Below are 24,638 nucleotides of genomic sequence, written 5' to 3' on the forward strand. Positions count from 1 at the left end.
GACCAAACTCTGACAATCTGTAGCATCTTTACTAAAATCTTTCTTGCATCTCAATCTTTTTCTTTTTTTCTTCTTCTTTTTTTGCACCAGATCTTTATTGTGACTCTATCAATATTAATTATTTGTTATTTATTGTGTTATGATGCTGTGTGCCTAGGCGAGCAGTTTACAGCCGGAAGAGGCCGGCTCCCCTCCCGATCTTAAGGCCAGCCCTCGTTTGTCCAGAGCCAGCATCTTCCTCAATCAGATCCTGCAGGTAACAACGTCCAAACACGTCTGGTGCTGACTGACAGTCTGACAGTCTGTGAGTGCGTTCACTGTGATGTGCCGCCTTAGTTTTCCATCAGCTTGCATGCCAGCTAAAAGGTTCAACCTGAGAACGTTATTCTTTGACTCAATCTCTCGTCTAGCTTTAGGCTAAGATTAGATCGCGAAATTCTTTGCTCTAGATTTCATCTGGCAGCATCAAAGTGAAGGCAGCTGGTTGTGAAATGCCTGGAGCAAAAACTGTTTTCCCCCTGAAAGGAACCCCGTCAGACTAACCGCGGCCTTCTGTCACTCTAGTTTGTCAGCAGGGTGGATATCAAGTACAAGCGTCTGAACAGCAACGAGCGCGTGAGGATCATCAACACTGGCAGTGCAACACTAGCAAGGCAAAGCTTCGAGCTGCTCAGGCAGGAAGGTGAGCGTGAAGCTTCGCGGACGAACCGACACTTCTTCAGAAGCAACAAGGAAACTGGCGCGATTCTGAAGAGTCACACTAAAGCTGTCTGAACTCCGTCTAAGGCCACGGTTTAAGATTAGATGCTGCAAGGAGGGATGTTCGAAGTCGTGACCACATAAAGAAGCTTAAGTGTAAATTTATGCTTTGGGGTTTGTTTGTTTTTTTCTATTTTTTTTCTTTGACACTTGATATGAAAAGGCGGCACTGCTCTAAAAGAAGCTGCTGGTTTAGATAAACAAAAGAGGAAGTGGAAGTTCAGCAAGGGTGCTTAGACAGACACAAGTCATCTGTGGCCCATCTTTGGCGCTTAGTACAGAACGATGAAGTCGAAGCCGTTTCGAAAGTCAGAATGTGTTGCCCTAAAAGACAAACAAAAACAAACAAAACAAAAAAAAAGCAAACAATGAAAGTGTGAGCGCTGACATGCTGGATGAAATGAGCGTTGTATCCCAGAGTCAGTGGAAGCTGAACTTTCACAACATTCAGATGGGAACAAAAACAAACAAAAAAGGAGCAGTAACCATGAGAACGAAGCTCTGAATAGCAGAAACACCCAGTCGGAGGAGGAAGAAAGTGGACTCCGTTCCATCTTGGTGAGATGAAACGACCTCCGAGGGTCAAAATGGAGGAAATGTTTCAGGGACTTGAGCAGTTCTGGAAGTTAATTTGAAAAACAGCAGAGAAGTGGTGAGATTTGAAGATAAATACCAGACACATCGTGGAAAGACAAATTAATGTCTTTATGGCGCCAAGTAAATTCATCGTTACTGAAAGTCAGATTAAGACTTTCAGTACTTTTATGCCAATATTAACTTGCTTTACCGATTAAAAAAAAAACTATTATGATGCTCTTTTGGATCCATTTGAAAAGCTGGGTTTACGTTTCAACCAGCTGAAAAGTAAAGGTGGGAATAAATTTGGAGGGAGTTGTTCCTCTCCACACATAGAAAAATATCCTCACAGCATGATACTGCCACTACCATGCTTCAGAGCTGGAGCAGAGTTATTAGATTTGAAAGTCACATCTGTCCTCCTCCAAACATTCATTGTCGTCTCTGATTGTAAAACCTTTCACCAGAAGGGATTTCCAGACTAGCCAAAAGTACTGAAAGTCTTCACAGTGAAGCACAAGAATGGTGCTTTTGTGATAAGACATTTAAATACAGTCGGCAAAGAAAGGATCAGGCTTGATTATTTTTTATTAGTTTCAAAGTAATTGCCCCAAAATGGGAGAAATTCATTTAGAAAATTTTAAAAAGCAAGAAAGAAGGAGAAAGCTGGCACGAGACAGCAGAGCAAGGAGCGGAAAGCAGCCAGACAGGGACGGCGTTATGGAAAGAACAACAAACCCACATGAACACGCAACACAATGGCCACATTGAGACAAAAGTAGGTGGCTATGTACTCAGCTCGAATGTGAGTTTGCAGAGCAATGATCAAAATAGCGATCTGTCCATTGAAGAGAGGAAGTGAGGAGAAAGGTTGTGCTCATTCGAACACTGTGTATGTTGTTTACCTGTTACCCACCAATGGGGAGAAAAACTCAGTATTCAGATTTACTTTGTGATTTTTGCTCCTATTCTGACCAGATTTAACTTTTATACTAATGAGTGTTTCTCTAGAATAGCTCATTTGGTCTGAGCCGCAGTGAATGGAAGCAGCTGAAAGTCTCTCTTTTCTACATGTTCATTTTGTCTGTGTTCAGAATATTTGCAATAGTATCTGGAGAACATCTATTGTCCTATTTAGGTTTTCTGAATGGGTCCACAGTGAATTTTCTCTCTTTCGTTTGGGTCTTAGAAGTCACTTTAATTAGTCCCACACAGGTGGTGGGTGGAAGGCGATGTAAAATACTGCCATACAATCTGCCACTTATATGAATCAGAGCGCTACCGCTAACTATCAGGCAGCAAATACGCAGCAGAAACATTTGGAGAGAGCAGTTGTTTTTATATCTTATGTCCTGAAAAACTTTATGCTCACAAACAACACCTTGTTGCTATGGCTGCTGAATCCGCTCCAGCTGTCCGTCATTACCATGACATGAACTATGTTGTCTTCCTCCATTGGGATTTGGTAGACAAGCCTCCTACTTTATAAGACTGAGATAAAACATGTCGAAGTACGAGACTGGTTTTGGTAGCTTTCACAATTCCTTCCCATTTTTCCTTAAAAGAAGACATTTGGGGAAAGTAAAAGTGCTCTCTCATTCCTTTACTGCCCCAGTAATGATGAAGCATTTTGCGTTTAACACATCAAATTCACTATTTAAATCAGGGGTCCCCAAACTCGGTCCTCGATGGCCAGCCTCCTGCATGTTTTAGTTCTCTCCTTGGTTTAACGCACCTGAATCAGATGATGGCTCGTTAGAAGGCCTAAGAAGAACATTGACATGCTGAGAAGGTTGTTGGTGCCACCAGGGAGAGAACTAAAACGTGCTGGATGCCGGCCCTCAAGGGCCGAGTTTGGGGACCCCTGATTTAAATGTTTAACCAATATCGAAACAAGTTTAAGTCATTTCAAAAGTTCTCTTTGAAATGACTTAACTTGGCGAATGCCGCAAGTCAGTGACCCGATGCGATCCTTAGATAGAAACTTTTGAACTGTTTTCAATAATTAACTCATTGACAAGTAGGATCAGTTGGAAAGCATGTGTGATTGAATTGAAGTTATTTCTTTTGTAAAGGGCCTCGAGACAACATATGCTGTGAATCGGCGCTAGGAAGATAAAAAAGAAGTATTTATTTTTTATTGTTTTGAGTCTACATTTATTAGAGACCTACAAAAGTACTCAGCTTCACAAAACGATGGAAAGGCAGACTGTGGTTGTGAACAGCTTTTCCTTCTACAAGCAGGGTGTTTAATTGCACGCCTTTCTCTTTTGCACTTGCACTTGTCATCTATAAGCAGACGCTGCTGACCCCGACAACGAACTGAGCAGAAGTTTGAACCTGATCCCTTACAGTCCCGTCACGCCTCAGCGGACCCAAAGGCGAAGGCCGGTTCTCTTCACTCCGGCCGCACTGGCCAAAACCATCATCCAGAAAGTACTGAACATGGGCGCAGCCATGGACTTTAACATCTGCAAACCGGGTTAGTGTCTGATAAACAGCATGCAAGAAATGTCACTTCATTGTCTGTGAAGGCATTTTTTTTTTTTTCTTTTAACCCTACTTTGGGTGTAATCCCAGTGTGTTGCTGCCTGTACGATGCGTGGGTGAATGCTAGAGAAAAAGAAGCCACCGTGGGGATTCAACTCATGTGTTGTACTGCACTGTGATGAAAAAGTGAAGAAGTGTAACCAGAGACAGAAAAAGGAGCAGCACAGAAGATGACCCAGTTGATAACCGGCGTGACGATGCACTGCAGTCACAATGACACGGATATTTTAGACGCTACGCTGACACTACACTGTAAAAATGTTGGGGGGTTTTTTACACCATTTTTAAATGTTGTAGAAACAACATTTAAAAATGGTGTAAATGTTCCCTCCCTGTCCCGTGGGAAATCGTCCTATTCCCGACAGAGGAGGGGGCCGTCAGGCAAGTTATCGGTGAAGGTTGAACATCTGGCGAGTCAAGAGTCTGTTTTGTGACTTTCTGACGTGGAGAGTCCCCTGGGCGAAAACCTCAAGTTTCTGTTCCTTGTGATAAATGAAGCCCTGCAGCGACGCAGCAAATGAGCACGGTGTGAATGCGTCCCATTGTGAGCGCCACAAATGAACACGACGTGTGACGTTCAATTCACGCTTCCCCCTCGACTTTTTGTTTTGCTCTCCGTGTCCAGATACCCTGACTAAGGAGGAGTTTAATCTGAAACAGAACGTGGAGCCCTTCATTCACTACAAGGAGAAGCAGGCCACATTCGAATGCATCACCCGGGAAAACATTGAAGCTGTCGCTGCCAAGGTTGGTGTTTATCCAATCTGCATTTGGTGCCTTCCAGAAGTAGGTTGAGGTTATTAATGCAAGGAGTCCACTTCAAATGACTTCAAATGACTTTAAAGAGGCAGTATTATGACAAATTGACTTTGTTGAGCTTTAGACATGTTGTAGTGTTATTCTCGCATCAAAAACATACTTGGATACTTCCCCACTCAGCTCCTTCAGACTAGCCAGCAGCAATTAGGAAACACCTGGTGGAACTAGGCATCAGCTGGGCTCATTATAGCAGCTACTTCTCAGAGCAACGCTGGTTAAAATGTTGTTAGAGGGTTAATGGAGGGGCGATGCTGTGATGACTTCCTGCAGGAGGAGTTTCACAACGAGCAGGACTTTTTAAAGAAACAGACACACAATTTCAAGGTGTTTACACACTAAGTAAAATTTCTTTTTAAGTCATATTTGATGTACGGCATTTTTATAACAACTGAAGGAAGCGCAGTTACTTCATAGTACTGAAGTAACTACCAGTATTAGGTGCCTGGGAAGCACCTATTATCAGTGATAGTATAGTTACTTTGAAAAAGTAACTTAGATTACTGATTACTTGATTTGGAAAGTAACTAAGTTACATTAAAAGTAACTTTTTTAGCTACTTTCAGCAGCTGCTAACAGCAACGCTCCGCCACCTGTGAAAATTACATTGATCTTTGCCAAAACTTAATTTCAAGTTACTAGGTAACGCGTTGCTGACATCACTGCTTATTACTGCCCCTTTATAGTTAATCATAATAGGTGTTACATGTTGTACTGGCAGGACTATTTAATCATGGATATTCCATGTATTGTTTTGTTTTTTTGCTGTATTTTTTTTAGCTTTCCAAGTTGCATGACAGGTATGCTAGCTAGCTATTTTTTCTCTTTTAAATCTATCATGTATAAGTGCAAATTTATCGGCACTTGGCTGGATGAAGTTCATACATTTCTTTGATAATGGTCTTTAAAATGTCTGAAGGAGTCTTAAATTTGAATTGTTGAAACCTTTCAGGAATTTTGTATGTTTTCAGGCAGGCTTGTATAAAGCACTATGTAATAAAACTGTATTTGTGCATCAATGATGAGCTTGGAAGATACACTATATTGTGTATTTATGCAAGTTGAAAACATTTTTCAGATGCTAACAGGAGTTTCTTTGATTCTTTGAATCAGTAACACAGGAAATCCTATTCTGAAATGGGTCACAATGAGTGACGGACACAGGTTACAATCACTCTGTCTTTTATGAAACGAGAATAAAAAATAAACGTAGGAAACTCCAGAGAGGAGAAGGACTAAATTAATTAATTATTCAAATTTTACTTCCACGTTGAGCCAAAGGGATGTTAGCGTCTCACTGTGATGCAAAAAGTGTCATGGAGGCTGGTTTGTGATTTGAAGACTCCTAGTTGACACTAAGCTAAATGGACACTTCATAGACTTCAAGGAATCGGGACAGTATTTGATCTGCTTTTTGGTTTAGAACCAGACTTCCTTTCTCCAACACCATGAACTTCTCAGGGCCATATTTGGAGGGCAAGTCATATCAGCTTATAGTTGATGTCATGCTGCTCAAAAAGTTTTTTTTTTTTAAATATCTTTTCCCTCTTTTTAAAAGAAGGAACAGGGAACTTCCAGAACAAATGTCCAACAAGACACTTGGTCTGCCATGGCTGATTGAACAGAGATTATTTATCAGTAATTATTTCATGGAATGGCCCTGCTTGACGGTGCAGTGCGCTCCCTCGCTGGCCTTCCTGTTAAAGAAAACAGAAACTTTCACATACACAGCGTGTGCACGAAAACTACAACACCCTCACATGTGCAAACCAGCACCTCCTAACATCTACAGATAGATTAGAGGCACGTTGTTGGCCACCACACCTGTAGACTTGTTTTCAAGCCTGGTTTCCTCTCTACCCATCCTCAGGGTAAACACTGCCTGCTGGAGGCCGAGCTGAGCTGTGTCAAGCACCTTCTACGGAGCGAAATCTACCCCATTATCGTTTATGTCAAGATCTGTGAGAAAAATGTCAAGAAGCTAAGGTGAGTCGAACACGAACTCTCTACCTGTGCAGTGACACCTCTTTTTCCAAATCCAAACACACGTCACTTCTTGTAATGAGCTAATGTTTCCACGCTGGAGATTAGACAGAACACACTTTGATGACTCTCTTTGATGCTTTCTTTTTGAGCTGCCTGGAAAGATGAAGTAGATAAAACAAATGGGCAAATGCAACCGTTTCTAAAAACAAAAAAAACCCAACAAAAAAAAAAACACTGACTGTCAGCTCTGTTCCGTGGTTCTGCTGTTTCTAAGTAAAATTACCAAAAAATTCTGACGTATCTCTGGGTGGATTCTGTGACGTCTTTGAATTAGATGGGCCGCTGCAGCTCTACAGGATCTCGGCATCAGAGATACTGGGTTCCAAACATCACCGCACTCACCACCGCAATGCTGCTTCCTTCCTGTTTCCTGTCCACACAGGAAGCTGCCTCTGCGCGTGGAGTCGGAGGAGGACTTTGTGAGGTTGTGTCGGGCGAAAGAGAAGGAGCTGGAGACCATCCCTTGCCTGTACGCCACCCTGGAGCCCGACTCCTGGACGGGGATGGAGGACCTGATCAGGGTGGTCAAGGACAGAATTTTGGAGGAGCAGAAGAAGACGATCTGGGTGGAGCAGGACCTGCTGTAGTTCCTCTTGTGCACCAGTCTGTACATTTAAACACGTGTGTAGCTAAATGCAGTAAGCCACAAAACTTGTAAATCTACTGTAGCTCTCGTTTTATATTTATAATCAGACTCAAGGAGGCACGTCTTAGAGGCCCAAACAAATGCATTATGTATTTTGTAAAATTGTATTTCAATTTTCTAAAGATAAACGGATTTAAAACCCCTAATGTGAAGATTTCCTAATTTAAAAATAAAAACCAAAAGAACATCTGACACAGGATGTGCTGCAGACAAATGTTTTTAAAGCAGCTCTTACGTTTGATGGTGGATTTTAACCAAGATTAAACTGCCATCTAGTGGCGAGGTCGGGTCATTACAGAAACAACAGTTAAACCAATCCAGTGAAAACCAGTCATATTCCACAAATTAGAAAATTATTGGAAAGTTGAAATTACCTCGGTAACTCAATTCATTTAGTGAAACACATTATATAGATTAATTACACACAGAATGATTCATTCAAGTATTTTTTTTTCTGTTATGATGATTTTCTGCTTACAGGTAAATGATTAGACATTTTAAATACAGAAATATGGGCTTACGGTTAAGTATATTTAATACATGCTTAAATATTGTTATTTTCAAAAGCCACTTATAATCTAAAAGACAAGTCTCAGTAGAGTGCGCATCTTAATTTATTGAATATGACTGCATTTCACTTTCTACGACATTACAACCACACACTCCAGTGTGTTGGGACTCAATGTGACAAACCAACACAGAATATACTGCATGACTGCAGTGGAAGGAAAATGATGTGGGTTTTCAGAAGCTTTCATAAATAAATATCTGAAAGACATGGTGCATTTATCTTTGGTAGAAGTCTTTTTTTTTTTTTTTTCCACCACGTGTCATGTCGAGGCACTTCAAGCTTAACATGTAAAAAAAACAACAACAAAAAAAACCAACAGTTACCCACATGTGCCTAAACAATTACAGGATATCTCAAGATGAAATTCTAACTAACTGCTTGACTAACTTTAACGCAGACAGGCTACAAATAGGAAACCCTTTTTGAGCGCATGAGTGGAAGGAGTGCTGTTGAATGTGCAACGTTGTCTGATTGGTGAGAAGCTCAGAAATCCTGCAACTTATTTGTAAAAGTAATATTTCTGAAGCAGAACTGGATTCTACAACATATAAATGGCCTCAAAAAAATACCAATAAATTCACCAGGGACTGACTGAAAACTAAGCAATTGAAATTCCTGGACTGAGTCAAAGCCCAGATCTCTAGAATAACTTGAAACAGGCAGCGCATGCTAGAAAGCCCTCATATATCATCCAAGGAGCAGTGCAGTCTTCTCACTGAAGATCAATAGCGAGGTGGCAACACAAGGAGGAAGGCTGTCCAAGCTTGTTCCTAGAAAACATATTATTGTTCATATCTATTTTTTAATGAGTAAAACATGAAGAAAAGCATTTTTAAAAAGCATCAAAACGTTTTTTTTAAGTGTTTCTTGTGGTTCTCTACAGGTCAGTGGGAATTTTGAGGAACATACTTCCCCAAGAAAGCCAAATAATCGTACATGCATGGAAAATATGTGGGAAAATATTCCCAGTGCGGCTCATACCAAGTATATGGAGCAGAAAAGCTAAATTTGGTGCACCACCTCCCCCACTTTGTGTTGTAAAACTGTCTGTGTGTGTTTGAGGAAGAAAGCCAGCTGCTAGGGGGAAAAAAACCCAGATTACACAAACAATTTGTTTTGACAATGTCCGATTTCACACGGTTACAACACGAATCAGCCAACTGCATTCAGTATCACCTAATTCACCTAATCTAGATAAGGATTTCCACAGTGTTTATTATTTTTCTCTCGTTCTTACCAATTTTGATTTTATTTTTTTTCTATTTAATGTTACAGTCAGGTTTTTAAAAAGTTATTTTTAACCATCTGTTCCCGTGGGAAGGATGGGAATACATCCCGGATCAGAGACATGTCATGTTGGAGCTGACCCAGAAAAGTGAATTTATCTCCTCCTCACGAGCTCACGTTGCAGAAACCTCAGGCTATGAACTATCGCGGTGTTTCGCTCTGAGATCCCGCTCCATCTCCCACGGAAAAAACAGCGGCTCTCATCACACGGAGCGCCGACAGGGCAGGCAGAGCTAACGCGACCAGAGAAGCAGAAAGGGAAAAGAGAGGTGAGGACGTTCAGTTCTTAAATGTCTTTGTTCTTTTTTACGTAAAAATATGACCATAATATTAAATATAGTAAGATTTTGGTGCACATTCCTCCTGCATACACCTTTGCCCCAGTGCTTTGGACTTGTTTGACCGTTAGGCACACTGACAGCGCGACAAACCCACCGTGACCACTGAAACTCGGTGTTTTCTTTACCCACTCGTCATATATGTTCGCCTAAATGCACCGCTCACGACGCTGTAACCGAGCGAGTCCCGGGCGGGTTGGGGTTTGAGGGCTGCCGGGGTGAGGGAACAGCCTCTTCCCGCGGCGCTGCTCGTCCGTCAAAGGTAGCATTGTGTCCGGTCTGGCATCCGCTGGGGGCTGCTGCGGACAGGACGGAGGGATTCACATAAGCCGAGCGGTCAGCCTAGGCTCCCGTTTGGGCTGGAACTGCAGGATACAGACAGGGATACGACGTGGTGGGAAATTAAATTCATAGAGACATCAACTAAGGTGAGTGGCACGACCTCAAAGTTCAAGCTCTTTGAAAATGTATGGTCGGAAATTAAATTACTCTGATTCTCTAATCAGTTTAGAAGAATTAAAAGACAAACCTAACCACAATGCTTTTTAAAATCTCTTTTAATATAGTATTATGAGTCCGCATTCATAACAGTAGCAGAAATAATCACAATTAAAGCTGCAAGCAGCCTCGTGCGGCCCTCGCAGCAAGCGCTGCTCCGGCTCGCCGGCCACCGCGGAGTTACAGCAGCCGCGGACGCTCTCGCACCGGCGCAGCAGGAGCCGTCGCGAACCTTCCCCGCCCGATCGCCCGCCTCACAACACACGCGAATGTGTTCGGCAGCGCTCCCCGACGACTCACGAAAAATCTGGCGCAGATCGGTCCATTTACGGCGGAGATATAGCGGATGGATTGACCTAGGGGGCGCAGTGGAGTAAAATTACATTTCAAAACATTTGAGCTCTTTAAAGGTTACCACAGGTCTTACATTTCAAGTTTGGTTCCAATCGGATCATCCATGTGTGATTTAAAGACAATCGTATGAATTTGGCGAGGGTCTGACATTCGCCACCTGGCCACGCCCACACTGTTCAGCCAGCATTGACAGATGTCATCAAGTTATAATTTTAAGTCAGTTTGCACTGGATGAAATAAAGCATGGCTTGGGGCTGATCATTTAAAATTTTCTAGGGGGCGCCATAAATACATTAGGCCACGCCCACCAAATTTTATTATGGATTTCTTTCAGGGGGTGGATAAAGATCCATCCTAGTGAGTTTGGAACAGCTCGGCCCAAAACTGTGGAAATCAGAGCCAAACGAATGACAGCGGCGTTAGAGGTCACTTCGGCATGCTGCCACGCCCACCTGCTCCATCCAAGCCGGTCGGGGCTGGAATCTTCAATACAGCAACATGTTTTCTGTCTATGGAAAAAGTTTCAAGTTGATTAGTTCAAAGGTGTAAGATAGTGACCGTTCCCAGTAAAACATGACATTTCCTGTTCTGAGGGGGCGTGGTCTTAGTGATGTCATCATTTGACCACAGGGTCTTTTAGGTCAACCCATGATGATCAATCACTGAAAGTTTGGTTCCTCTGAGAGTTTTACTGTAGGAGTTATAAGAGTTTTATGTTTCATGGCGAATAGTCAAAGTTTGACACATAGCTACGCCCACATACTTCGAAGTACGAGAATTCCTTTGATAACTTTTCACCTTTGATGCCTCAAGTGTGTGCTGAGCGATTTTGAAGTCTGTATCTGAAAAGCTGTAGGAGGAGTTCGATCAAATACGAAGGCTGTAAACATCAAAAATGGGGTCAATTTTGGAACTTCATTCCAAAATGGCCGACTTCCTGTTGGGTTGAGACCATGGCTCCAAGAGACTTTTTTGTACATCAGGACAATATACAGATGTGTAAGAAGTTTCGTAATTCTAGGTTAAAGCATGGCTAGGGGCTGGTCATTAAAAATTTTCTAGGGGGCGCCATTAAGAAATTAGGCCACGCCCACCAAATTTTATTATGGATTCCTGTCGGGGGGTGGATAAAGATCCATCCTAGTGAGTTTGGAGAAGTTTGGCCCAAAACTGTGGAATTCAGAGCCAAACGTATGACAGCGGCGTTAGAGGTCACTTCGCCACGCCGCCACGCCCACCTGCTCCATCAAAGCCGGTCGGGGCTGGAATCCCTTATAGAGCCACATGTTTCCTGTCTGTTAACATAGTTTCATGTTGATTAGTTCAAAGTTGTAATATAGGGACCGTTCCCAGTAAAACATGACACTTCCTGTTCTCAGGGGGCGTGGCCTTAGTGATGTCATCATTTGACCCCAGGGTATTTTAGGTCAACCCATGATGCTCAATCACTGAAAGTTTGGTTCCTCTGAGAGTTTTACTGTAGGAGTTATAACTGTTTAGAGTTTCGTGGCGAGTCGGTGAACTTTGACCCCTGCTAGCCCCCCTTCAGCATACTCAAAAAGTCACCGTTTTGATAACTTTTAATCGGCCATGCCTTATGATCAGACTGACCGAGTTTGAAGCCGATCAATCGAAATCCCTAGGAGGAGTTCGATCAAATACGAAGGCTGTAAACGGCAAAAATCGGGTCAAAATGTGACCTTCGATCCAAAATGGCCGAGTTCCTGTGATACTTGCACCATGACAATAATTGTAAATTCTGAGCGTCTTGGGGAGCTCTACAACTGTACCAAATTTCAAGTCTCTACGACAAAGTAAGTGAATAGCAAAGGGTCTTTTGAAAATTGCTAGGTGGCGCTGTTGAGCCATTTTTTTTGCGATTTTTGCAACGACCTTAAAATACGTAAATTTTAAACAGTCTCTATGCGTCCGCCAAATTTGGTGAGTTTTTGAATATGTTAAAGCCTCCAAAAAGGCAATTCATTTGGGTGGAAGAATAATAAAGAATAATAAACAATACAGATACAATAGGCCTTCGCAGCGCTTTGCTGCTCGGGCCTAATAACTTTATTTGCATTAATCCTGATGTAGAAAAAAAAAGAAAGAAAAACATTAACGTTTTAATATTATTGATGAATATTGCAACATTGTTAACAATAGTCTCTTTGTTTTCCACCACTGTTCTGGATTTTAAAGACAGTTAAAGTCCATCCAACCAACTGTAGTTGCTATTAACATGCAGCGTTTGAATCCATGCCCCCTGAAATGTTATTACATCCTTATAAATAACACATTCAAACAGTGCTTTGTGATTAAAATGTCACACACAATGAAACTGCATTGCAATTTGATATATTGTCCAACTCTAATTCAAATCACTGAATCTTTTTAAACTTGGTCAGTTATTATGACCTAATTTAATCCTGCTTTTCCGTACTGATTCAGATTTTCAGCTTTCTTTCTTTTCTTTTCTTTCTTTTTTTTTTTTTTACCAAGTTTGCCCTATTTCAATATTTTCTTCTTCTGCAGGGTTTCCCCCACAAACCTGGCTGAGCCCTGTGGTAGGGGGCGCTAGGGCAGTCAGCCATGCACCATATTTTTGTGTTAAAAACGTTAAAAGATACAAAAATTCAGAGGTGCAGGAGTAGGCAGCGTGTGTGAAGCCAACCAATATGTCAGCTATAAACCTAGCTTAATCTGTCTTTACTGTCACAGTTACAGGAGTATTAAAAGCCCTATTTAACTTAAATAAATGACGTTTGGCCTGGTGGGTGGGCAAGTAAGGCCTGGTGGGCCGCCAGGCTTATATTACACTGGGGGAAACCCAGGACTGAAAACACATGAAAAAGAGGAAAAAATGTGTTGCACAGTCTTTGATAGTGGTTGAGTAAATCAGAAAATGGAGGAGTTTGCATTATTGTACCACTTATGGGTGAATTTGATGCCAACATTTATTTGAGTTTCACTAGCTGTGACTTCAAAGCATAGAAAGATTTTTTTTACAAATACCCCAGCTTCACTGGGTGTTCTTGCTGGTTCTTCCTTCTGAAAACTCAGAAAATCACCTCAAGCTTTGTTTTTAATTAAGCAGTTGAAAGTAATAAATGTGGAGGATAAAATGAAAAAAAAAAAAAACCCTGCAGTTTCTTAATGAAGGTAATTGAATAAAACAGAAAAATAGTGGGATTACTGCAGCCATCCCCACTTATGCAGTACAAGCATAAATCTGTAATTCATCTTTTTACTAAAAATAAATTGCTTCCTTAATGCATTCGAAGGCTAGAAATATGGGATTATTCAAGTTTTAAACAGGAAAAACTGAGAATTAACTTGGATTTTTCAGAACATGACCTGCCTGGTCCGAGCCGGTCAAAGGAAAATGGGCAGACTTTTTGACCCAGGACAAGTTATTTGATGCGCCACCAGTTTATGAAATGCAAACTGCACCGGAGCACTTATGTTGTTGCCGACGGCGATGATAAATACAACACGATGTAGTAAGACAGCAGCTGATATGTCTGTGGGGAGGAAGAGGAGAGACGTCTGCTGCCTCCTAACAGACGTTTCCATGTCCAGAATTGCCTCTTCGCTTCAGGGGAAGAGGAGGTACAGAAACATGATGCATGACAGCTCCAAGTTTAGAAGTGAGCTGAAGTGGGAGGGAGGGGGGGAGGATGACGCTCCGTGACTTTTGATCCAAAGAGGAAGGAGAAGCATAGAAGACTGGAGCCCAATTATCCCCGAGATGCAGGAAATGCGATTCGGGGACGGAACAGACACTGCCTCCACTTCAGACCCTTCCAAGCTAATTAGCGCTCGAGCACAGTGAGCATCTGTGTGTCTCCCTCGTGCAGCGTGCGCCGAGGTCAGCCTTTTATAACCGCCTCTCCTTCAAAGGTGGCTCACACTGGCACTTTTATTATCTGAGGAGGGCGTGGCATTCGAAGCAAACACTGCTGCGGTCTTCTGCGTATCCCTGTTTGGTATGCCGAGTCTCCCTGACCTGAAAATATCTGACAGATGTTTGTGATCTTACTGCTGGGAAGCGGTGTGGGGCCAGAATGCTAAAATCAGCACAAGCCTTACCATAAATCACGCCTGCGACTTCCTCAAACTTTGTTTCATAACCTCAGACGGTGAGGAAGAAAATATGTACGTGTCTTTTTATTTCCTGTATGTAAATGTTTGGTTTTAACTGTATATAACTTTAAATAATTCATAATAAAATTTTAAAAAATGTAATCTAAGTAAACTTTCACATCTTTCACAGGTTTTATTCTGAAATGAAACCTGCTGTTTTTATTTAAACACTAATAACAACAAGCAAAGCTGTCAAAAAAAAGAAAAGAAGAACCATATCTTTAGGCCTGTCACAATAAACAATAAGACAGTTAATCAAATAATAAATTAAAACGAGTTCAATAATTTTCATTTGCATGATTTATTGCTTTTCTCTTTCTTCCAAAAAGTGGATGTTAAAAGTCTTCAATCTGGTGTTTTGGTCATAATTGTCCCATTTTTTTCTGAAGGACAATTTTGTTTACAAAGACTTCATGTTTCATTTTATTTGTTTATTTTGGATATTTAACATGCCTTCCATTTCCAGTATTAAATGTAGACTAAAATGAAAAATTGATCAGTCTTTGACAATGTGTTCCTGCAGTACTATGCCTTCACCGTTATATTTCTTGAAAATTGTCTCAAAGCAACAATATTATCATTTATCGCAATTACTTCTGGGACAATTTATCGTCCAGTAAAAATTTGTTATTGTGACAGGTCTACTCATGAATAGTTTGAATGAGAGCTTGTTTTGCTTAAATCTAAAATCTGATGAAGCCATCTAAAATTATCTTTGGAGGAAAAAAAAAAAAAAAATCTCTCAATCATATCTTTCACCAGAAAACGTTCGATGGCGTTGCTGTGATTTGTGTGACCTTAATTTTTGTTTTGTTTGTTTGTTTTCAAAAAGGGACGAAGAACACGATTCAGATGTGATTTAACAGGATTTGTCAGCATGTGTTGGATGCTTTTTCTCAAGAGTGCAAACACGTGTTTTGTGTCCGTTTCTCCACAGGTCGTTGACGGGCCGGCTCCGGCCCTGCCGTCATGTTTGGCCCCATCCGACCTCAGACTCCGCGGAAGCCGCTGCGTCTCTAACCGCGCCCGCATGGAGCTCCTGGGTTTTTTTTAGCCCCGCAGCAAAACCGAGCCTCCGCGTCGCCCCGGTCCGTGCATGAGAAAACACGCAGGTGTCTGTTATAATCTGCTGCCATGGCAACGCTGTGCAGATGCCCTGCGAAATCATAAGTCTGTTGCTATGGTGACTCTGTAGCAAGCAGCTGTCACTATGGGAACATCCAGGATGTTCCGCATTTTTGTGGTTCTGGGCTCGGCTTTCATGATCCTCCTAATCATCATCTACTGGGACGATGTGGGAGCCGCCCACCTCTACCTGCACACCCCGGTGTCCCCGGGCCCCAAGGTCCCCCACCCGCCGCCCCAGCCGAGGCCCCACACCACCCGGACCCCGTCCTTCCTGTCCGACATCGACGCTTTCGTCAACCAGTTCCTGGAGCCCGGAACCGGGGAGCCCACGGACACGGTGCCGGTGGACTCCAGCAACCAGTCGGAGAAGTCAGAGGAGCGCTACGTCCCCCGGAGGGAGTGGAAGATTCACCTGACGCCTGTTGCCGCGGAGCTACGGGAGAGACAGGTGAGCTAAGGTGTTGGCAGGGAGTTTCAGATGGAAAGAGGTGGAAAAGGGGGTGAGACAAACCGTGACCTAATCGTGAATTAAGATGTTAGGGCTGCAACTAATGATTATGTTTACTAGTCGATTATTCTAATGATTAATTGGATCAAAGCTAATCTGATGAGTATTTTTTAGATTAGCCGATTTATAATTGGATACCGAAAGACGTTTAATAGGAGACATTTTTTCTTTTTTACAGAATTTGAACCAGTTGAAGCTAAAACTAAAACTATGCCACTGAAGGAGTTCTGGGTTGAACATGTTTACAGAGAAAGTTTTTATATATATATATATATATATATATATATATATATATATATATATATATATATATATATATATCTTAAATGGTAAATGTATATATGTTTTATATGGTTTAGATTTAATTACTGCTCCAAATATGTTGCTCTTTCAATTTGCATTTTTTTTTAGTCTATATTCTCTAACAATTAATAATTGACTAAATTAGTTGACATTTATGTCAGGAGATGATTAATCGTGGTTAATCACAATCTGATTAATCGTTTCAGCCCTAATAGTTGTAAAAAACTGTTGACCTAAATCTGGTTTTCCTTCATAAATTCCGTTTTTTGTTTTGATAAGTAGTAATAATAAGTCGTACTTGTTTATGCGTCCTTTTAGTCACAGTATTTGTAGCAGGAATGTTCTTCTCTCATGCTCATATAGTTGGAACGTCTCAGCCCACAAGGTCAATTAATAAAAGACTTTCCTTTCTCACCTTTTGCTTTTTGCTACAAGAAGTTGCCGTGGTGCTTTTTGTACAAATAAATACTCAATTATTCATCCTGAAATGGATGTAGGGTTCTTTTCTGCCGAAGAGAAAGAAAGCATACAATAAATATGAGGAGTGCATTAATACGTCTATTGCTGCAATCCATGATTATGTATATATTGTACAGTTTTGGTTTCATTGTTGTTCTTCACATGTTTTTTTCACCAAAGAGCCTTTTTTTGAGTCTGTATACTGCAGTTAATGATTAACCGATTGCTAAAGTAGTTGACGATTGTTTAAATAATTGTTTAATCACGATTAATTCAGTTATTCGTAGGCCTGTCACGATAGCAAATTTTGCTGAACGATTAATTGTCTCAAAAAACTATTGCGATAGACGATAGTATTGTTTGAAGACCTTTTTACACTGATTTAATGGAAATGACGTAATAATGCATGTGATTACCTGCAAAACATAGATACACTTTATTTTAAACAGAACACCCAACACTGGAACTGATAAACAAAATAAACAAAACAACCAAAAATAAAAATAAAATTGATTCTCAGTCTCCATTAACAAAAATGTACTTGAATAAAAACGAAATAACATAAAGCCAAAGTGTAAATAAATACTGCATTCAACCAAAAGAGTGCAGATTATAAAGTCTGTTTACCATATTGCCCTTCAGTAATCATTAGTTTTCCCCACTGGGATCTTAACGCAGCCTGTTGAATGTGACAGGTAGCCAATCAGAAAGCGCGGATTCTGCTCCGCGCTTTCTGAGGGGAAATTACCGAGGGGAATCCCAAACAGCTGAAACGGCGCGACCAGGGAGATGATATGTGGAAACAACAATAATGTTTATAAAACATTTCGTACAAAGAATATAGAAATGGTGAGGGGAGGAGTTGGAGCGAAATCGCTACGTTGATGAACCCGGTAAATTTTCAGCTGTTCTTCGTTAACGTGACATAAAAAGGTTCTAATGGTTTTCATTCAGTCAGGACGTTACGCTGACACTAGAGCCACATGCGTTGCAGATAGATTGTAGTAAAGCATTGATTAATGCCTGGTTTTAAAATTAGTTAGCTGGACTTGTAGCCAGCAATTGGAACCTTTATACCTAGGATTTCTGTCGGCTAATGTGTGGTCTCAGGTTTTGAAAATGGGCCGACAATCGACCGATGGTGTAGTGTGCGCTGGGCATTACACTAAGGAAATGAGGAAGGGAGGGTCAGTGGAGAGCAGCGGAGTTGAGCCTTTTTTCATTTAGCGTCATCAACAGAAAGAGAAAAAGGCTGGAAGAGACGATAACGATAATTAAAATGACGTAGACAGTTTTAATTTATCGTACGATTAATCGATTTCTCGTTTATCGCGACAGGCCTAGTTATTCGTAAATAAATCTGTCCCAATATCCTTAATGTTGGATGATCTGCGATCACCAGATGCTAACATGTTAAACCGATCTTTTCTACTGATCTTATCCATCTCCACAAAGGTTAACTTAGCCACTTTTTCGCTATATTTAGTGATTTTTCCAACAAAAGACATTGCTATTGGTTGGAATCAATAGGTCAGACTTTTAAAAGATCTGTGATTGGCCAGAAAACTGCAGTCGGTTCACGTCTAATCAAAACACTTGTTCTGAATGCGTTTCATTTTCATGCTTGACCCTTTCTAAAGACATCAGTGTAAGACCAACATGGGATGTTTATCACATAATTGTTTCTTCAAATGGAATAATCAGGAAAAGAGGCGAAGGTTACTCCAGGAGGTCTGCGCCAACGACAGCGTGGCGTTTCCGGGCAAAAACCGTTCGTTTGATGACATTCCTAACAAAGAGTTGGATCATCTCATTGTGGATGACAGACACGGCATTATCTACTGCTACGTTCCCAAGGTATGCAACGTGGTTAGCCAGCTTTGTGCATTTGTAACATCGGGTTGATCTGTTTCTCCGCTGTGAATGTAACTCCAGGTAGCGTGCAGCAACTGGAAGCGCATCATGATCGTCCTCAGCGAGAGCCTGCAGCAGGACGGCGCTCCTCAGAGAGACCCTCTGGCCATCCCCAGGGACCTGGTCCACAACAGCAGCATGCACTTTACCTTCAACAAGTTCTGGAAGCGCTACGGCAAGTTTGCAAAGCACCTCATGAAGGTCAGTTCTGAAAAATCCTGCCAAGCTAACTTCACGCTGGGGGTGACTGTGCTACGGTCACAATGCGTTTTCTCACCTGAGAAAACAGACACTTCAGCACATCCAACATCTAAACGTGGTGAACGTAGTGGTCTGGCTGTTAACTCTCAACTAGATCCGCCCATCGTCGCCCTAAACTTTGTTGCGTCCTCGATCCACAGCTTCAAGTCGTTCCTTCACTTGAAGCCAAGATTATACTTAACACTAACGTGGTGATTAACGATTATTCTAGTTATGAATTAATCTATTTATTATTCTGACAATTAACTGATTAGTCGGATACAAAAAAAAAAAGCATTGAACATTTTGAAGATTTTTCGTCTTAGCCTGTTCTATGCAATATTAGGAATCAATTTAAAAAAATGGAAATAAAAACAATTCATTGATTTTTTTTATCAATAAAATAAACATTGTATCACCTCAAATCCCTCAGTGAACTCTTGATAATTTGCTGCAGTGGATGTATCTGCAGCATCAACGTGCGGAAAGCTCTGTCCCTTTGTTTTTTTTTCCCCTCCAGGGGGTCTTTTGTGGGCTCTAGTGTCTCTTAAATGACAGTAGGCTGACATGCTGCAAACGTCGGTCGGGTCCGGGACTCGAACCCGCGACGGCCTCCAAATGTGGGTTGTGCTGTCCCCTACGCCACCACAGCGCGTCCCAGCTCTGTCCCTTCTGCTTGACTTCACATCAATAAAGTGAATTTTTTCTGATTGTTCGATTAAACAATTAAAAACTGCATGCAAAAGGTGTTTTACAGGAGATTTTTATTCATTTTAGTTTTTTACAGAATTTGAGTCCGATGAAGCTAGAACTGTCATTTGAGGAGTTCTGGGTAGTTAGCTTAAATTCAAAATGTATATATTTTGTACAGTGTTTGCTTCACTACTTCTTTGAATATTTTTGTTATTTCAACAAATGGCCTCTTTTGAGTCTGTAAGCCCTAGTTAAGGATTAATTGATTACGAAATTAGCTGACGATGAAATAATCACAATTTATCCGATTAATCGTTTCCATCACGTGTGCCGACAAGTGTTTTGAATTGAAGCCCTCTTTCTGTGGATGAGGAGAATCTTCCTATTGACTCTCAAAGATCACGTGATGATTAGAGGATCTTGGGAGAGGTAAGAGCGCTCACTCCATTACTGTATTCCCAATATGAAGAGCTAGCATCCATTCAACATGTTTCATTGAGAAAGGTTTGTATTTTGTTCACAGCAATAGGTGGTCGCCCTCTGATTACAGATATAAAATCTCTCCATAATATTCTGTTATATCAAGGCCTCCTTTCAAAGTCTGCGTTAAAAACGTCAAAACAGGTCATTGTGAATTACCTTTCCCCTGACTGTTGAGAATTTCTTACTCTAAAATGTAGTAGAATATTCCTGGATATGTATTTTTCTGATGTATTTTAAAATAATGCTGGAACTACCTTTGGCAGGTGAAGCTGAAGAAGTACACAAAGTTCCTGTTCGTGCGGGACCCGTTTGTGCGTCTCATCTCCGCCTACAGGAACAAATTCGAGATGCGCAACGAGGACTTCTACCGGCGCTTTGCACAAGTTATGCTGCGCCGTTACGCCAACCAGCCCACGCCTCCCGCCTCCGTGGACGAGGCCTTCGCTCTGGGTAACCGCCCGTCCTTCTCCCACTTCACCCAGTACCTCCTGGACCCGCAGACCGAGAAGGACATGCCCTTCAACGAGCACTGGCGGCAGGTGTACCGCCTCTGCCACCCGTGCCAGATCCAGTACGACTTCGTGGGCCACCTGGAAACGGCGGAGGAGGACGCCGAGCACCTGCTGCGCCTGCTGCGGGTGGACAACGTGGTGGAGTTCCCCACCTCGCAGAGGAACCTCACAGCGAGCAGCTGGGAGACGGACTGGTTCGGTCCGGTGCCTGTGGAGGCACGCCGGCAGCTCTACAAGCTCTACGAGCCCGACTTCCGGCTTTTTGGTTACGACAGGCCAGAGTCCATCCTCAATGAGTGATTCAAATGTAGTTTTTAAAATCACAAGAGCGGGCGCCGCACCCCCAACGGCCAGCAAGAGGCGTCTCACACACACACACACACACACACACACCTTCTCCTGTTGTGTCTTTGCTGGACTGACATGGACACATGATTAGAAACACTCATGGAGTCATTTCTGCCTCATTAAGTCACAGAAGAAGCATGCAGTTACATTCAGATGTGTGTCCCTCTGCCCTCTTTAGGGACTTTAACCTCCATGTTTTTTATGTGATGCCATCTGTGCCCACTTTTGTGACTAAATTCACATACTTTGGTAGCAAAATGATGCACAGAGACCGTTTTGGTTGTGATTGCACGCTTTGGACAATTAGATTATGTTTTTGTGTTGCTAGATTATCTTAAATTATCACTGCACTATCAGTAGTTAGCTGGTTTATTTCACATTGTTTAAAGTGCAATGTTTTTAAGCATGAAAGGGATTTTATGTTGAAGTAAGTCATTTTTTAACATTTTTTTTTACCTCGTATTCACAGTTTAAGAGTATTGAACCGGACTGATTAATTTATATCGGCTATACAAGGTTCTGCGAGCTAAATATGTCCTGGAGATGAAGTACCGCTGCTGGCATCTGGCTAGTTTTAAAGCCAGTTGCCACAACGAAGCCTCAGCATAAGGAAGCTCAGCGGCAGGCAGCTGGTGACCTGGGTTTGTCTCGGCTTGTTTCAGACATATTCTTACGGTTGCTAATGCACAGATGTGCCTCTGCTTGTTTCTCAAAAATCTTTTTCCAAGGGAAATCTCTCGCTTGTGTCTTTGCCTTTTGTTTTTCTTTCAGACAGGTCTGGGTTAACTCACGCCGTCGTGATTTTACGACCTTAAACAAACCATCTCGCTAGAATATTCATAACAATTGCTTGTAAGTTTACTTCCCTTGGTAAAGTAGTATTTTATAGTATCATGTAGATTAAACTTGTAGGATTTTATGTTCCATCCTATTTCCATTGACTTTGGTTTTATACTTTCTACTTGAGCTGTTTCACTCCCTGATTAAACCAAAATGACTCTGAGGACGCTCTAAGCTTTATTAGAGCCACTTAAACACAGCGGATCATGAATACAATGTAGTGACTTTTAGAAGATTATACAAAAGTACATGTGAAAGTGGGTACAGAATGAGAAAAGTGCAGTTAAGAGATTCTTAAGGTATGAAAACGTTGAGTAAAAATGTCAGTATTATGATACTAACACAAAATAAGAACAAAAACTAAGCACAGGATCTCTTTGATTTCACAGAATATGGCATATTTATTATTACACTTTCACTTATGCTGCCTGTAATGTAGGTGAAAAAGTAGCAAAAATCTACACAGAAATCCAACTGCTGAATTTAGCTGTGCTCGTTGCTCACACCTTCCCTTTTTTAGCAGTCAGTCAGTCGTCTTTAAACAGCACTACCTTTAGTTTCACACCAGGAATGGATGTATTTTCCCAACCAAAGCAAAGGAGAAGTGTGGTTGCCCTGTTTCAGCCTCCTGACCGGCAGGGAGCGGCGATGCCTTGGTCTTGAAGTCAAACTGTGGAAGAAAGCCCTGGTGGTTAACACCGATAACAGAGTTTACGTCAAAGCAAATCGAATGACAGATAACGTCATTTTCACATCGTTAATCTCAACATTTTCTTTTTAAAAAAAATGCAACGTGAGCTACTTTTATTTCAAATACATGTGCTTAATAACGCTTAACAAAGAAGATGGAGGGCTACCTTTAGTTTCCGTCTTTTTGTAACCAATGGGAAGGTGTTGTAGCGTTCGTTCAGCCAGCTGACCAGCAGTGTGCAGCAGCATGTGTGGTCGGGGCAGTGGGGCATTACTTTATGCTCGAAGTGCTTTCTCTGAGAAGGACTTTAAGACATAGAAACGTTCTGTTGGTTTTTAGATTGTAACTTTTTAAAAGCTTCATATTGGTAGCAAACCAAACATAAACACTACGGTAAGGGGAAAAGGAGAACAACAAAAATGGAGAACGAACGAAGCACCCGTTACTGATACTGAGCTTTCCTGCAGACTGCAACTACATGCTGTCATTTGCCCCTAAACATGATATCCACAGGTTGCTTCTGCATTTATTATGCTGTGCATTGCATTGTTTTTGTAGCATTACTTTGAGCTTTGATGAACTCCTGCACAGCTGAAAGCTGGTTCAACGTGAATAGTGTTAGTTAAAAGGAGATAGGTAAGGCTGGAGTTATGGTCTTAATGAATCGATGGCTTTAGGTGATGAAAGTGAGGAAAAGACAGTGCCTTTGGTTGCTAAAAGTTTACACAGCTTAAAAAAGAAAGTATTTTTATAGGACTTAATTTTTACAAAAATCACATACTCACAAAAAGAAATATTTGATATACTGCGTGTTGACTTCAACTGTATTTAGGGACCAAAAGAAAAACAAAGCCTTTCGGCTGAACTGTTAACGTGGGACTTTGCTATAAATCTCTGCGTTTGTTTGGATTCTCCTTCATTGTGCTGGTGTTCATAGTGTCACACTCCATGCTGGATGTCGCTGTTGTTCCCACTCTTCATTCATGCGTCAGACACAGACGTATTGGTGTTTAATGTTTTTTTTTAATCTCTGAACCTTATGCTGAATTTTTTACGGGGGTTGTGGGGGAGGTTTTGTCTTCATCTTGTGGCCATATGCTGAGTGTGGATTTAGTCCACCTCTGCTGTGTTTGTACTTTAAGTCCTGTTGTATTTCCATGCCTTTGGTTTTCTATTCATCTTCTTTGTTGACGTTTCCTGTGTAAAATTCCGACTTTTGATTTATTTATTTTTCTTTCTGTCGGTGGGCAAAGGGGAAAAAAAACATCGAAGCAGAAATGTTTGCAAGTCAAAAAAGGAATTTATGGTTCAAATAAAACAAATGAATATGAGTGTGGGCTGTTTTTTTTTTTCTAATGAGAACTCAACATTACTAATTAAAGCTACAGAAACAAGTTACGACCTACATTAAGTCCTACGACAAACATGAAGAAGCACAATACGACATACTGACAGGCTTTTAGGTTCTCACTATGTCTGTTTTGTTTAATATGTTGAAATCTACATTTATCACACGTTAAGCTATTCTGGCCTCAGGTCTGTTGGCCCCTGGGCGAGTTTTTTTTTTCCTCTAAAACATTTCCAGTATAGTAAAACACAACTAAATGCTAATTAGCGGGACTTTACTGCCATCTAGAGGTCAAATTAAAGAACTACCACTGGATCAATTCAAAACACCGTCCAAAATCACTTCTATCGCTCACAGAAAAAACTCATCTTTCATTTTTTTGCACGTTTTATTTTTAATAATAAGTATTTAAAAACACATAGAATTGGTACTAAACAGACACTGCTAAATTGTAATTTAAAGATTTCTCTTAAATCTACACAGTACTTCCTTTTAAGCAAATCAAAAATATTTTAGATAATTTGATTAGGGATCACTGATTTGGTGTAAGCAAGAGTTGACAAAGTAAGTTGAGTGTGCAAACTTCTCCT

The 24,638-nt window shown here is 41.3% G+C and overlaps 2 protein-coding genes across 9 annotated transcripts in view; both read left to right on the forward strand.

Annotated features, from left to right (window-relative positions):
• card11 (caspase recruitment domain family, member 11) overlaps nt 1-7,539 on the forward strand; it is a 32,932-nt gene extending 25,393 nt beyond the window's left edge. For 4 of the 6 annotated variants that reach the window (XM_044100706.1, XM_044100708.1, XM_044100709.1 and 1 more), the window contains exons 20-25: nt 158-256; nt 565-682; nt 3,632-3,817; nt 4,511-4,632; nt 6,572-6,687; nt 7,022-7,539. In XM_044100706.1, the coding sequence (XP_043956641.1) occupies nt 158-256; nt 565-682; nt 3,632-3,817; nt 4,511-4,632; nt 6,572-6,687; nt 7,022-7,334 (954 nt within the window). In that variant the 3' untranslated portion in view covers nt 7,335-7,539. The remainder of the gene's footprint in view (nt 1-157; nt 257-564; nt 683-3,631; nt 3,818-4,510; nt 4,633-6,571; nt 6,688-7,021) is intronic. The other 2 variants (XM_044100707.1, XM_044100711.1) reach the window with 2 other exon arrangements.
• A 1,877-nt stretch (nt 7,540-9,416) lies between these two features.
• On the forward strand, nt 9,417-23,873 carry chst12a (carbohydrate (chondroitin 4) sulfotransferase 12a). 3 transcript variants are annotated; one of them, XM_044100718.1, is made up of 5 exons: nt 9,417-9,520; nt 15,519-16,157; nt 18,684-18,836; nt 18,915-19,094; nt 20,573-23,873. In XM_044100718.1, the coding sequence occupies exons 2-5, from the start codon at nt 15,792-15,794 to the stop codon at nt 21,119-21,121; spliced, it is 1,248 nt and encodes a 415-aa protein (XP_043956653.1). In that variant the 5' UTR covers nt 9,417-9,520; nt 15,519-15,791; the 3' UTR covers nt 21,122-23,873. The 3 variants fall into 3 exon arrangements, with proteins under 3 accessions (XP_043956653.1, XP_043956654.1, XP_043956655.1); XM_044100719.1 differs by lacking the exon at nt 9,417-9,520 and adding an exon at nt 9,529-10,017; XM_044100720.1 differs by lacking the exon at nt 9,417-9,520 and adding an exon at nt 14,132-14,577.
• Nucleotides 23,874-24,638: the final 765 nt, after the last annotated feature.

This window comes from Gambusia affinis, linkage group LG19 (genome assembly GCF_019740435.1).
Source record: "Gambusia affinis linkage group LG19, SWU_Gaff_1.0, whole genome shotgun sequence".
Lineage (NCBI taxonomy): Eukaryota > Metazoa > Chordata > Actinopteri > Cyprinodontiformes > Poeciliidae > Gambusia > Gambusia affinis.

Coding starts and splice junctions, on each gene's coding strand:
- chst12a (XM_044100718.1), top strand. CDS start 15,792: ATGGGAACATCCAGGATGTTCCGCATTTTTGTGGTTCTGGGCTCGGCT. Junction 16,158..18,683: donor CGGAGCTACGGGAGAGACAG/GTGAGCTAAGGT, acceptor TGGAATAATCAG/GAAAAGAGGCGAAGGTTACT. Junction 18,837..18,914: donor TCTACTGCTACGTTCCCAAG/GTATGCAACGTG, acceptor ATGTAACTCCAG/GTAGCGTGCAGCAACTGGAA.